The following is an 11,704-nucleotide window of genomic DNA, read 5'->3' on the forward strand; positions in this document are numbered from 1 at the left end:
TCCTTTTGTCTGCGACTACAATAATTATTCACTATTTTTCTGGTTGTGCGCTACGTCCTCGCGGGCTTTACGATGAGTAATCAAATAGTATTTATGTCAATATTCGTAAAAAGCACACGCAACAAAATTTACTCTCTTTTGTAAAGAATCCAGAGCTCCAGAGGCCTGTGAAATTAAAATATTTTCTACATTTTATTTATTTTGCTAAAACTACTATCAGCCAGTCAATAAAGTCCTATTGAACAAGAAAAGAAACAAAAGAAAATGAGAATGAAATTTTTGCCCGGCGCTGGCTCTAACAAGTACGGTAGAATGGATAAGATCAGCTCGGTGTTTGGCGGCTCGACAGGCGCTGGAGGTGAAAACTCCGACACTAGCCCCATCACAGAAATCACTGGCGGCGAGAACTCCTCCATGTGTCCCTCGATGGGCTTCAAGGACAGGATGATTGCCTTTGGAGTTTGCACTGGGGTCGGAATCATGTTCTCCATCGGCGGAACTATCAACTTGTTCTTCATGAATTACGCAGGTACGATTTCGAACGACCTTAACTTGTCTAACCGATGAATTAGGATTCGCCGCTCTCTACTCTTTGGGCACCATCATTTCGCTTCTCGGTACTGGCTTCCTCCGCGGCCCGGTGAAGCAAATCAAAGCGCTCACGGATCCGAAACGAGCCATCGCAGTCGCCGTTCTCTTTATTTCAATCATCCTGACACTGGTCATTGCGCTCAACGACAACATTGCCAATCCGGGCAAAGGAATCCTCTGTATTATCTTCGTCGCGATGCAATTCCTGGCCTACGTCTGGTACTGCCTCAGCTATATTCCTTATGGACGGGAGACGATCATGGGCTGTTGCAAGTCCATTTGCTGAGTTTTTCGACTTCGCATTTTCTCTAGGTCTGTTTTGCTACAAAATCGTTGACAATGTTAGTCGTAGTGCTCAACTGTTTTTCAGGCGCGATGATTTTTCAATTGGTTTCCGGTTCAGCAAAAATTCCAAAAAAAAAGTGCAATTCAAGCTTCATCTCGCCCCAACTCTGAAAAGTTTCTTCTCTTGCGAAACGAGACACTAGTAGACACGAGATCATTCAACTTCCGCGACTTTCTCTCAAATGCATGTAACCAATTATTCACTAGCTTCTTTTCACCTTGTCCTCGACGGGAATCTGTTTCTTCTCGTTTTCATACCATTCATGCCACACGGTGTACATAAGTCATATATTTTATTTATCTTTCATTGTGTCAATTCCGCATTACATTACATCATATTGCTTCTGCGAGTAAAATGTTTAAATAAAAATATAGTGAAAATGAATTGATAATCAAAGATCTCGCTTTTATTTCAAAGCTAGATCGTGTTCTTTTACTCTTCTGCAGGTTTCTCGCATGTCGGAACGATAAAGATTGAATGGAATATTCTCTTCGTTGATTTCCATCTCCAAGCTTCTTCGAGTTCTTTTTTTCTCGACATGGGAAGATAGGTTGTTTATGGTGTGTCATAAATTGAGGTTTATTGTGGTGCGATTTCGCGGAAGTGGCCTTGATTCAAGTTCGATCGTTCAAGTCGATAATGATTTCGCGCATGCACCTGTAGTGGTAGCGGTTCTGTAAAAGGCGAAAAAACGCGCCCCGTGGGCACTGTTGGGCGCCTACCCGGATGGAACTGAGCTCGCTCCTTTTTTTTTAGAAATTATTTTTGATTAAAAGAATACCGAGCAATGAAATTGAGAGGATGAAAACGAAAGTGCGCCATTAGGGCAATTACTATTTATTACGGCGCCCCTTATAAACGAGAGAATACGGAAGAATGGAAAACTACGGCGAGAAAATGGACTTTGAATGCGAGAATGTTATTTCAATACGAAGAACTTATCGGGTAAGCTAGTTTCGGATCTGAATTAAAAATCTTACAAAAGTAAATTATTTATTTATCGAATTGATTCAAACGTTTTTGGAATTGTATAATAGCTTCGATTTTGGTATTCAAAATAATACCGAGGTTCCTGTCTATTTGGGTTAATACTGCTTTAATTTTATAACTTGGACGCGGGATAGAATTTATCACCTTCGTTGTCAAACTCATCTCCCCAGAGAAAAGGCGACTGGTCGAATCTGTCTCTCTGCTCTTGACCAGAGCGGACAAGATAGATTTAAACAGCGCTAGAAAGTGCTGACTAAGCCCAAATACAATAATCCCGTTTTTCGTCAAAGTTTAGCATCGATCGCGGTATCGATCAAAGTATGTATGCTCTAAGAAGGAAAGGGATATGTGTTAGGAATAGGAGAACCAGAGATATTGACTGCTAGAATCTACCCTTCATGAATCAAACAATTTAAGTCGAGCTCGGAAGAAAACTGTGGCAGCCACTCGCACAATAGTAACAACAGCAACAGTAGCACCAGCAGGGTGCTCGATATTGACATGGGTAATGAGCATGGCAAGCCGCGCTTGGGCTTATATCGGTAAGGGTTTTGCCAAAAGCATGATTGAAAGAAAAATATTCAGATGTGACAATATTTCCCTTGCGCTAGAAGATGAGTATTCCAGCTCGCCTGTCTCACAGGTAAAAAAGAAACGAGTGCTACAAATCGAAAGATGCACCGGTTGGAATTAAGAAATGCCAGCAAAGCTAGTTTTGTTGTTGGGGGGAAATGCCTGGTGATAATATTTAACCCGTTTTCTCACGGAAATCAGATTCAGAAATCGAGAAAATGAGATTCTTTCAGCAACAAAAGGTTAAAATATAATAAATATTTTTTTTAAATGTGTATTTCGGAATGATAAATTCAACTTGTTTTGGGTGCAACCAAAAAAAAAATCGCGGAGGAATTAAAAAAAAAGCTGGATGAAAGGTGCAGCCATTTAGGAGTAATGGGACGTAAATAGAAATCACCAAATTGCCTCTTGAGAGAATACTTCACCGCTTACTTCACCCTTAAGATTTTTTTCTTTCTTCAAAAGTTTGTTGTTGTTTTGCGAAGACAGAGAAAACAGGGGGACTGGCATGTTTCGAATTCAAAAAATTCAGACAAAAAAGGTACCCAAAATATGAAAATCAAAGCTTTGAACTATCCTTCTCTTTAGGAAGTTTATTTAGATTTTGATTTGAAGAACTTTTCCATTGAACGTCCGGGAGGGGCATTTTTGATTTATTGAAGGGCAATTTTTGCGGAAATGGTTCTATATGACTTGCCATCAATGTTCGATTTTACGATTATGGTAGCTCACGAATCATGAGTCAGGTTGCTCGCCAAAGTGGATTACCATGTAAATTTGGCTGCTCCCGCATTTCCCAAAATCCTGGATTTCCCAAATCCTGGATTTCTCAAAATCCTGAATTTCTCAAATCGCCAAATCAGGATTCTGCCGATTCTGGATTTTGGGAAATGCAGGATTTTTTTTCTTTTGAATAAGTTTTCTTGCTTGGTTTAAAAATCCAACCCAGATTCTTCTGAGTCAGAATCTTCTGACATAAAATCGGGTAATAATTTGGGCCTGTCCTGTGTACCTGTGTAAAATTGGGGGAAAAAAATTCTTTTGCTGTCCCTGTTTCTGTCTTAAACAGGCCTTTGTTTCCCGCTCAGGTCTTGACCATAGACAGGTTCCTGTGTAACAAGGTCAGGAACTGCATAAGTCAGGGAAAATATTAAAAGAAATCAATAGCGAAAGACGTCAAAAAGAGTTCAACAATCAAAATATGTGATAAATTCGCGTCTTTTTGTTTCTTTGTAATATTTTTTCTCAGAAATATCCTGTTTTTTGTCCTGTCACAGGGCCTGTTTCCAGTTTTCTGACCTGCTCAGACCTGTTCATGCAGGCCCTGACCTGTGTAACCTGTTGGATGAGCTGTGTAAAAAAACCTGTCCGAGTACCTGTCTAAAATCAGGATATTTTTACTTCCTGACCTGTGTACCTGTCTAAAATATGGGGCAGAATTTGTTTTCCTGTTCCTGTGTCTGTTCCTGACACAGTTTGACACACTTCTAAAAATCCTGCTTTTCCCAATCCTGCATTTCCCAAAATCCAGAATCGGCAGAATCCTGATTTGGCGATTTGAGAAATTCAGGATTTTGAGAAATCCAGGATTTGGGAAATCCAGGATTTTGGGAAATGCGGGAGTAGCCTGTAAATTTTCAGTAAACTAAAATTCTAAATTTCAAGCCGAAGTCTGAAAATGGCCAGAAAGAAAATGATGCAGAAGTTTGTGATCTCAGAGAAATGGACCGATTCAGAGGTTCTCAATAAATTCAACCTTTTATTTCTCAATTTTATTCTTTAATTTATTTTAGGCCCTAAAAGTTTGATGAACTGATTTTAGAGGGCCGAGAATAATCTTTTATTATTTTCACTTTCTGTCAATTAACGAGAGCGTTTTACGAGTCTCTCGATGCAGATCCATGCATGTCCATCTTACTTTTGCGACTTGTCCAAAATTATCGCTTTTAGTATTTGTGTCACGTTATTATGAAAACGAACAGCCGCGGCATTTTAAAATTTTTAGTAGAGAACTTTTGAAAAATGATGGCTTTAAAAATCCGCGCCAGAATCATTCTTGACGGGCTAAGCCAAATCATTGAATTCTTGCGTGCGAATAGGCCGAGCTTAGACGATAATGTCTATCAGACATGCGAGGTAGTATCTCAATGGGATTCCGCCCTTTTTTAGAACTAAGGCTTTACGCTCTAAAAAGCGCAATTTTACGGGAGAGCAAAGGCTCATCAGAGCAATTATCTTTATACTGATCGAAAATTACTTTTTGGCAGAATCGATGAATTAATGACTCAGTAAATAAAGGTGGGGAGGGCCAAATAACAGCTATTATCTCACCGGTGCCCCTTCGGCAGCTGAGCCCTTTTTCTCTTTGCGCTCGATTAGCCGCAAAAGAACATCTTTTCGAACTTGAATTCATCTTTTTCTTTAAAGGAGGAGGACGAGAAGGATCGCAAGAAAAAGAAGAAAAGGGATGACAAGTTCTGGAAGCGCAAGAAGGAGAAATATTTCGACCTAAGCGACGATAAACGCGCAGTGAAGACGGAGAACGAACGCGCTGGTGGATTTTCATCCACCCCGGCCAGTCCAATGTCACCTGTCATCCTTTTCCCAGGCATGTTGTTAGAATATCCACGATCATAAAATTGCCGTGGCTGATTTTCGCTCACAGTTGAACAACTAAACCTATTATCATCAAAATCATTCATTTTTTCAGGCGAATTATGATCTATCCAACAGAATTGCTATAAAAATAAGTCATTTCGTTTCTCAGAATTATTTTTTTTTGCTAAAAATAAAGAAGTTCAAAAAACTTGGATCGAGCCGGTTTCCTCATTCGATTACTGAGGTCGGGAACTCGAGTCAAGAAACCTATGGCCGGCGTAAGGTTTTTTCCTGATGTTTTTCTCATTATCAGTTCGTCCTCCTACAGTCGGGACTGTTAGGCCGCAGCCGTGAACTATGATAGGCTGACTTTGTGGATCAGCGCAACTAACCGAGTAAGCGTTGCTTCAGTTCTGGCTCCTTTTCGAGACATCAACGAGATACCTCACCCTTCAAGCGGCATTTTTTGGGGTCATTTTTATCTGGAAGAGCCCGAGCAATGCCCCGCTCTTAGGCTTTAGTAAACTTCGCTGAGATTTTTTGGAAGGCGACTGTGTTCTCGGGACTCGACCCCGCGCCCGTGCACTTGGCGGAGATCACCGGCACTGCAACTTGCGCCACAGTGTCCCGGCTGTGGCGCTCCCTTTTTCGGCTCTAGTGCGGTTTTAGCGATGCAAATCGCGATAGTCGTTGTTGATTGCAGATTGCGAGTAACATGATGATAGAAATTCTTGTCGAGCGACGAAATCAAGATAATAAAAAGCAACGTAATACAGTCGAGTTTACTTTACGTATTTGACAAGTTAAGACACTTCCAGCTCATGTTTGGGGTGACGTGTCGGCTTTATTATTAGGGGAAGTAGCTGCGGGCGCGTTTTTGATGAAGATGTTTGGGCACACAAATTTCCTAGCACATTCAGTAAAGAAACTTAAACTCCATTGTCGCCCGTGTTGACTGCATGAATGAGAAAACTCAATGCCGAGTCGTTTTTCTGACTGAGCACGTCTCCTCCCAATTTCATTAATTTTTCATTTTTACGCTTTGCGAGAGGCTAAATTTCAGACGAGGTAAATTATTAAAAAGCGAATAACTATGTTTGTTAAATGAGATGCGATTTATCACAGTGTTGACAAATTAAACCGGACAGGCGGGCCGGGACGGAACAAGACATGTCAATTTCGCCCCTCAATTACCAATTAGCAAAGTAGGATAAAACACCTCATTTCTTTTATTTGTTTGTCTCATTAACTCATCATTAGTTAAAGTCTGTAATAATTTTGATGAGTTTTTTTATATAAATCATTAGTCTAACAATTAAAAGACCGAACAGAAGAGCATCTGGAGCGACTGAGCGAAAGCGACATTCAGGTAGCGGGTGAGATTTCAGTTCACCGTAATTAACGGTCCATAAGTTAGTTAACTTATCGAAAGCGTAATAAATGAGTATTATTTTCCACCCGCTGAGCAGGCTCTCAAGGCGGCAGAAAACGAAAAATTCTCAAGCTCGGTGGCAGAAGAACTCTCCGGAGTGCGCGTTGACATTGATAGAAAAATTGAAACGTACGAGAATCTGACTCCAGCTGAGCTGCGAAATGCAGAGTTCCAGGCGAGCAGGCTGAGGAAGAAAGGTAATTATTCTGAACTGAAGAATGAAAGAAATAATTTAAATTCCTCAGCTTTTTTGGATGAAATTACATCTAGGCTTTTCGGGGCTTTGGCTTCTGGCCAGAACTCTGAAATTTTTTTAATCCGCTTTAAAAATGAAATTGTTCAGAGAGCTTTTTGGCTCAGAGTCAGATGATCCACCGGATCAAATCTCAACTGGGCAGAATTTCCAAAGAAGCCAAGATTGAAGATGAGCTGCCGCTTGAGCCACCGGAAGAAAACGCGAAGCTCTTGCGCTGGGTTGAGCAGTTCATCCCTTCGGAACATAAAGCGCACGTGAGCGCGCGACTCAAGCACCTGCTGCTCGAGAAAAACGCAGCTGAGTGTATTTGGGAGTCGACAGAAGCCAGCTCCGGGCACGTGGTTGTACAGCGCGATGTTCGCCAGAAGCGCAGAGGTGAGCTCAACAAACAAACGGTCCCTATCTTAATTCATCGCCGCCCTTATCACTTATTTCCAAGAAAGCCTTTTCTTTTTCGATGAAATTTTAAAAGTTATGGTGCCCAAGTTAGAGGCGGACATACCATTCTATCTGCTACTGTTTGACGAGAATATTATTCTAGAGCAAGAGGCGAAGAGCTTCTCAATCATTACTGAGCGACGGCTGGACGGAGAAGCCTTTGAAATAGAGACAGATAGCGGTGAATTAGAGTTGCCAACGAAGAGCAACGGTGCGGCTCAAGAATGCGCAGCATACGTGCTAGGATCTCTCCTAGAGGGCTCGATGAACTTGGTAAAAGGAAACGGGTTAACGAACTTAAAACAAAAAAGCTCTAAGTAAAATAACAAACGAAATTTTTGTTTAAAAGGAAAAGAAAGTTAGCTAATGATTTCCAAAGTCGAGGGATTAAATAATTTCCGCGCCAATAAAAAAAGAAAATACTTGATGGGTGCGAATCGGATGTCCGACAGTTGGCCTCGCTCCAGTCTTTTGAGCAGTCAGAGATCAATCAATTCATACCTCTTTAAGGCCTGTTCCGGCCCTCGTTTACGATCCTCCCCAAATAGCGCCGAATACACAAGAGCGTGCTTTCTCAATTTCGATAAGGCGAATTTTTTGACGTTTTTGAGCGAGCGCCAGATGGCGCCGAAAGAGCCACACAACAGAAACTTCAGTGGCCAAAAATATGACAGACAAGTTTATTGCAAGTCTAAAGTAAGTATCGTATGCTCTAACCCGAGGAAAGAAAAAGAGAGACTCAACGAAGAAGCGCTAGAAAAAGAATCAGAAGAAATTGGTATGTTAAAAAAATATGAAAACTTCTATCTCACAAATCTCGCCTTTATTTTTTAAACATTCAAATCTAGCGAGCAATCTTTTGGCGAATCTTCTCAATTCTGCGATCAAGGATACGAAAAAAGAGCGCCTGCATCAGGAAGCATCTGAAATATCAGCATCTATTCTTGAATCAATCGTGGACAATGTACCACATGCGAGCTCGGAGAAGACGATAAACGGACTCGTGGACGAGATCGTCAATCTCGCTGTAGACAAGGCGAGAAACGCGGCTTTTTGTCGGCGGATCTTGGACGACGTGGTCGATCAGCTTCAGTATACAAAACTCAACGAGATTGGAATACAGTGCCATCTCCCTAGCCCAACAATGAGCCCTAAATTGCCGAGAAAAGAGAAGAGCTTTTGTTTAACTGCTTCAAGAACATCACCGCCGCCATTGCCACCAAAACCTAATTCGTTACCTCAAGGACCAACTCCTCCTCTTCCTCCTAAAACTTCCAGTAATCCAGCACCACCTCCTCCCCCTCCACCGGCACCTCCAGCTCCATTCCAGAACGCCGGAGGTCCTCCTCCACCCCCTCCACCTCCAGGATGTACCCCTGGAGGCCCTCCTCCACCACCTAGTTGTGTGCCAGGTGGTCCTCCGCCGCCTCCACCAGCTCCTGGATGCATACCAGGGGGGCCTCCTCCTCCCCCACCCGGACCATCAGGTCCCGGTGGTCCTCCTCCACCACCTCCTCCTCCTGGATGTGTTCCTGGAGGGCCACCTCCGCCACCATGTCCACCTGGAGCTGCTGGTGGACCGCCGCCCCCTCCTCCTGCTCCTGGAATGGCAGGACCTCCAGGTGGACCGCCTCCACCTCCAGGAGCTCCGGGAATGCCTCCTATGATGGGTATGGCACCAGTTGCTCAAGCTGGTCCAAGAAAACCAACTCTTCAGCCGAAGCAACGAATGAAGCCTCTTTATTGGAATCGGCTGCAAGTGCACGAGTTACAGAAAAGGCGAATAGATCCATCGACTCTTCTTTGGGATAAACTTCAAGAAGTCGAACTTATCCAAGAGAGTGTGCTCGAGGCCGAGTTCAGCCAGTCGGCAAATATAGTAAAGCCAAAAGCGAAAAAGGTCGAAAAACCAAAGAAAATTCAACCAGTGAAGCTTTTGGATCCAAAACGGTGGCAGTCCGTTGGCATTTTTATGTCATCTTTGAAAGTGGACGTTGATTCTTTGAGAAGTGCACTTGTCAGCATGGATACGAAATGCGACATGGATCTCCTGCGCGGTGTTTATGAGCTCAGGGGAAGCAAAGAAGAACTCACCGAGATCAAAAGCTATCTGAAGGGACAAGAAGAGTTACCTGAAGAGAAGCGCGTCCCCGTTGACAAGCCCGAGACATTTCTGCTCAAACTTGATGCGATTCCTCAATTCGACACACGTGTTGCTTGCTTTATTTTCCACGAAACATTCATGGAGAATACGGAGGCTGTTGACTCTAAACTTATCATGCTCAATGACTTGGTGAAAATATTCAGAACAGGTGAAGAGATCCGCCGCATACTTGGCATGGTGCTCAGGATAGGCAATTATCTCAATGGAGGCAACCGCACGAGGTAAATCGAAAAAGATAATAAAATATAAACCTTAGCCACATTGGCCCGTGAATTACAAAAATAATTTAGGGGACAAGCAGACGGCTTCAAATTAGACGTTCTGCAGAAAATCCGCGATGTTAAAATGAACAACGGAGGAACTATGTTGACTTTCATTGTACGCCAATACATCACTGTGTTCCAAGACGACTATCTTGAAACTGCGACTTGTCCTGTGCCGAATATCACCAAAATTCTCAAAGTCTCTCAGCTAGAATTCGACCAATTCACGCGTGATACTACCAAATTGCTTCGAGACCATAAGAAATGCTCTGATATGCTGGCCACTGTGGAATTAGAAGCATCCGAGGATGACAAGGAACCATTTTACTCGTCGACGAAAAAGTAGGTCATCCATGATTTCTCACAAGATCCGATTCGATCAGATCCTTTCATTTATGATATTTTAAGAAAACTTGAAACTGCCCGGACGAAAATAGATTCACTCGGTCTCGACATAACAAAAGCTCGCAAGAATTTCCGGGCACTCATGGATTTCTACGCTGTCCAGCCAAAGAAACCAAATGTCGACCCAGAGCCGAAAGAATTCTTCGATCTATGGACTTCGTTTTGTGCTGAATTCAAGGTGAGAATTAGAAATTAAAAGAACGAGTAATAATTTGTTAGGATATTTGGGAGCGCGAGATAAAATTGGCGATGAAGCGCAAAAAACAAGCGGAGGTGAAGAAAGCTCAAGAACGAGTTGAATTCATCAGGTAAATCTTGGTGTAAAAACCCAAAACTATCAAGAAAATTAAGGAGGCAACAAAACTCGGACCGAAAATCGCTCAATTCCAACTCTTCGCCAAAAACTGGCGACAAACCAACAAGTCGCAAGAGCGGACTAAAGTCCCGTCTTCGTGAATCCCGAACAATGGACTCGATCCCCACCTAAGCAGCAAAAACTAAAAAAACACACTATGAACACATTCCAATGTTTACCTATTCTTGGGACATGCTACTGTCTAGATGTTCTATTTTGACCAAGAAGCCAACTTGACCAATCTACTTTACTTTCCCCAGACCCTTACATTTCTTTTGAAAATTCTACTTAATAAACGGATATTATCGCTCACTCTCTTTGTATTTATTGATAAGAGGAAAAATATCGTAAGTATATTATGCAGAAAATTATTTTTGTGTTTATTGAAAATCTTGAAGTCTGATGCTTAAAAGCTGTCCTCGGAAGTATCGTGTTCGTTTCCAAATAATTCACATTCAATATCTCTACGGAAATCGAAACCATATTTTTTCTTCGTGCATCTCAGATGCAGTATCTTGGTAAACGTCTTTCCATTCCTGTCGTAATGCTCATCGTAACGGCCAGACTCCGTATTTGAAGAAATGCTGTCTTCCATGATTTCAACGTCGAGGTCTTTTTCGTCGAAATGCCTTGAAATTTGTTTGGCCAAAGATTTGCAGGGGAAATTACCCGCTGCCAAATGTGCCGTTGGAGGAATGTTCTACTTCTGATTGATCACTCATTGACTGGTAATCGCTCCCCATGATTTCATCAAGTTCGTCGGAATTAACTAATTTTACAAAATGCGATTTTACGATGCATAAACTTACAAGAGGAAACAGAGCGCGAGTCAGTTCTGCTGTTCAGAAGGCTATTTTGCCCATAAAATATTCTTGGAAAAATTATCAGATAAGAGTCAAATCTCCCCTCTTACTGTTCATTTATGAAATAGTTTCGGGGGTTGGCCATGAATGATGTTCGTCTTTCCCGAATAGCAGATGATAAAGTTCTTCTTCTACTCCTAAAAAACCGCAATGAGTCACGGCTTCAGTTTTATTTCTCGAAGCCGCAAGTAGGTTCTCGATTTTAATGAGGAGAAATTTGTAATCACCTAAGGCGATACTTCGGTGTTCCGAATGTCAAGTTTTTCCTTATCTTTCTCAAAAACAGAAACAAGCAGCATTCATCTGATTTCATGCGTGATATAGATTCGATTCTGTTTTATAGTTGGAATGAGCTGAACCGTTTATACATAATGTATGTAGCAATTTGCTGGAGTATTAATGCTTCGACCTATCGGATAAGATCGGA

The 11,704-nt window shown here is 42.0% G+C and overlaps 3 protein-coding genes across 5 annotated transcripts; 2 read left to right on the top strand and 1 right to left on the bottom strand.

Moving 5' to 3' along the window:
• The first annotated feature begins 264 nt into the window (after positions 1 to 264).
• LOC145710387 (vesicle transport protein SFT2B-like) lies at positions 265 to 1,316 on the top strand. The gene is made up of 3 exons (XM_081788132.1): positions 265 to 529; positions 573 to 903; positions 962 to 1,316. Exons 1-2 carry the CDS (start codon positions 265 to 267, stop codon positions 875 to 877), a joined length of 570 nt encoding a protein of 189 aa, XP_081644258.1. The 3' UTR covers positions 878 to 903; positions 962 to 1,316.
• A 340-nt stretch (positions 1,317 to 1,656) lies between these two features.
• On the top strand, positions 1,657 to 10,726 carry LOC145710386 (uncharacterized). Of its 3 annotated transcripts, none has more exons than XM_081788129.1 (14): positions 1,657 to 1,882; positions 2,345 to 2,469; positions 2,513 to 2,570; positions 4,931 to 5,111; positions 6,424 to 6,470; positions 6,568 to 6,730; positions 6,877 to 7,164; positions 7,331 to 7,503; positions 7,951 to 8,005; positions 8,076 to 9,612; positions 9,682 to 9,996; positions 10,063 to 10,237; positions 10,279 to 10,367; positions 10,411 to 10,726. In XM_081788129.1, exons 1-14 carry the CDS (start codon positions 1,814 to 1,816, stop codon positions 10,544 to 10,546), a joined length of 3,411 nt encoding a protein of 1,136 aa, XP_081644255.1. In that variant the 5' UTR covers positions 1,657 to 1,813; the 3' UTR covers positions 10,547 to 10,726. The 3 variants fall into 3 exon arrangements, with proteins under 3 accessions (XP_081644255.1, XP_081644256.1, XP_081644257.1); XM_081788130.1 differs by having other exon boundaries at positions 6,571 to 6,730; XM_081788131.1 differs by lacking the exons at positions 1,657 to 1,882; positions 2,345 to 2,469; positions 2,513 to 2,570 and adding an exon at positions 4,144 to 4,241.
• Positions 10,727 to 11,447, bottom strand: LOC145710388 (uncharacterized). Its single transcript, XM_081788133.1, has 4 exons — positions 11,328 to 11,447; positions 11,224 to 11,285; positions 11,084 to 11,183; positions 10,727 to 11,043 (listed from the first exon to the last, which is right to left on the bottom strand). Exons 1-4 carry the CDS (start codon positions 11,360 to 11,362, stop codon positions 10,821 to 10,823), a joined length of 420 nt encoding a protein of 139 aa, XP_081644259.1. The 5' UTR covers positions 11,363 to 11,447; the 3' UTR covers positions 10,727 to 10,820.
• Positions 11,448 to 11,704: the final 257 nt, after the last annotated feature.

Source organism: Oikopleura dioica, chromosome XSR (assembly GCF_907165135.1).
Source record: "Oikopleura dioica chromosome XSR, OKI2018_I68_1.0, whole genome shotgun sequence".
NCBI lineage: Eukaryota > Metazoa > Chordata > Appendicularia > Copelata > Oikopleuridae > Oikopleura > Oikopleura dioica.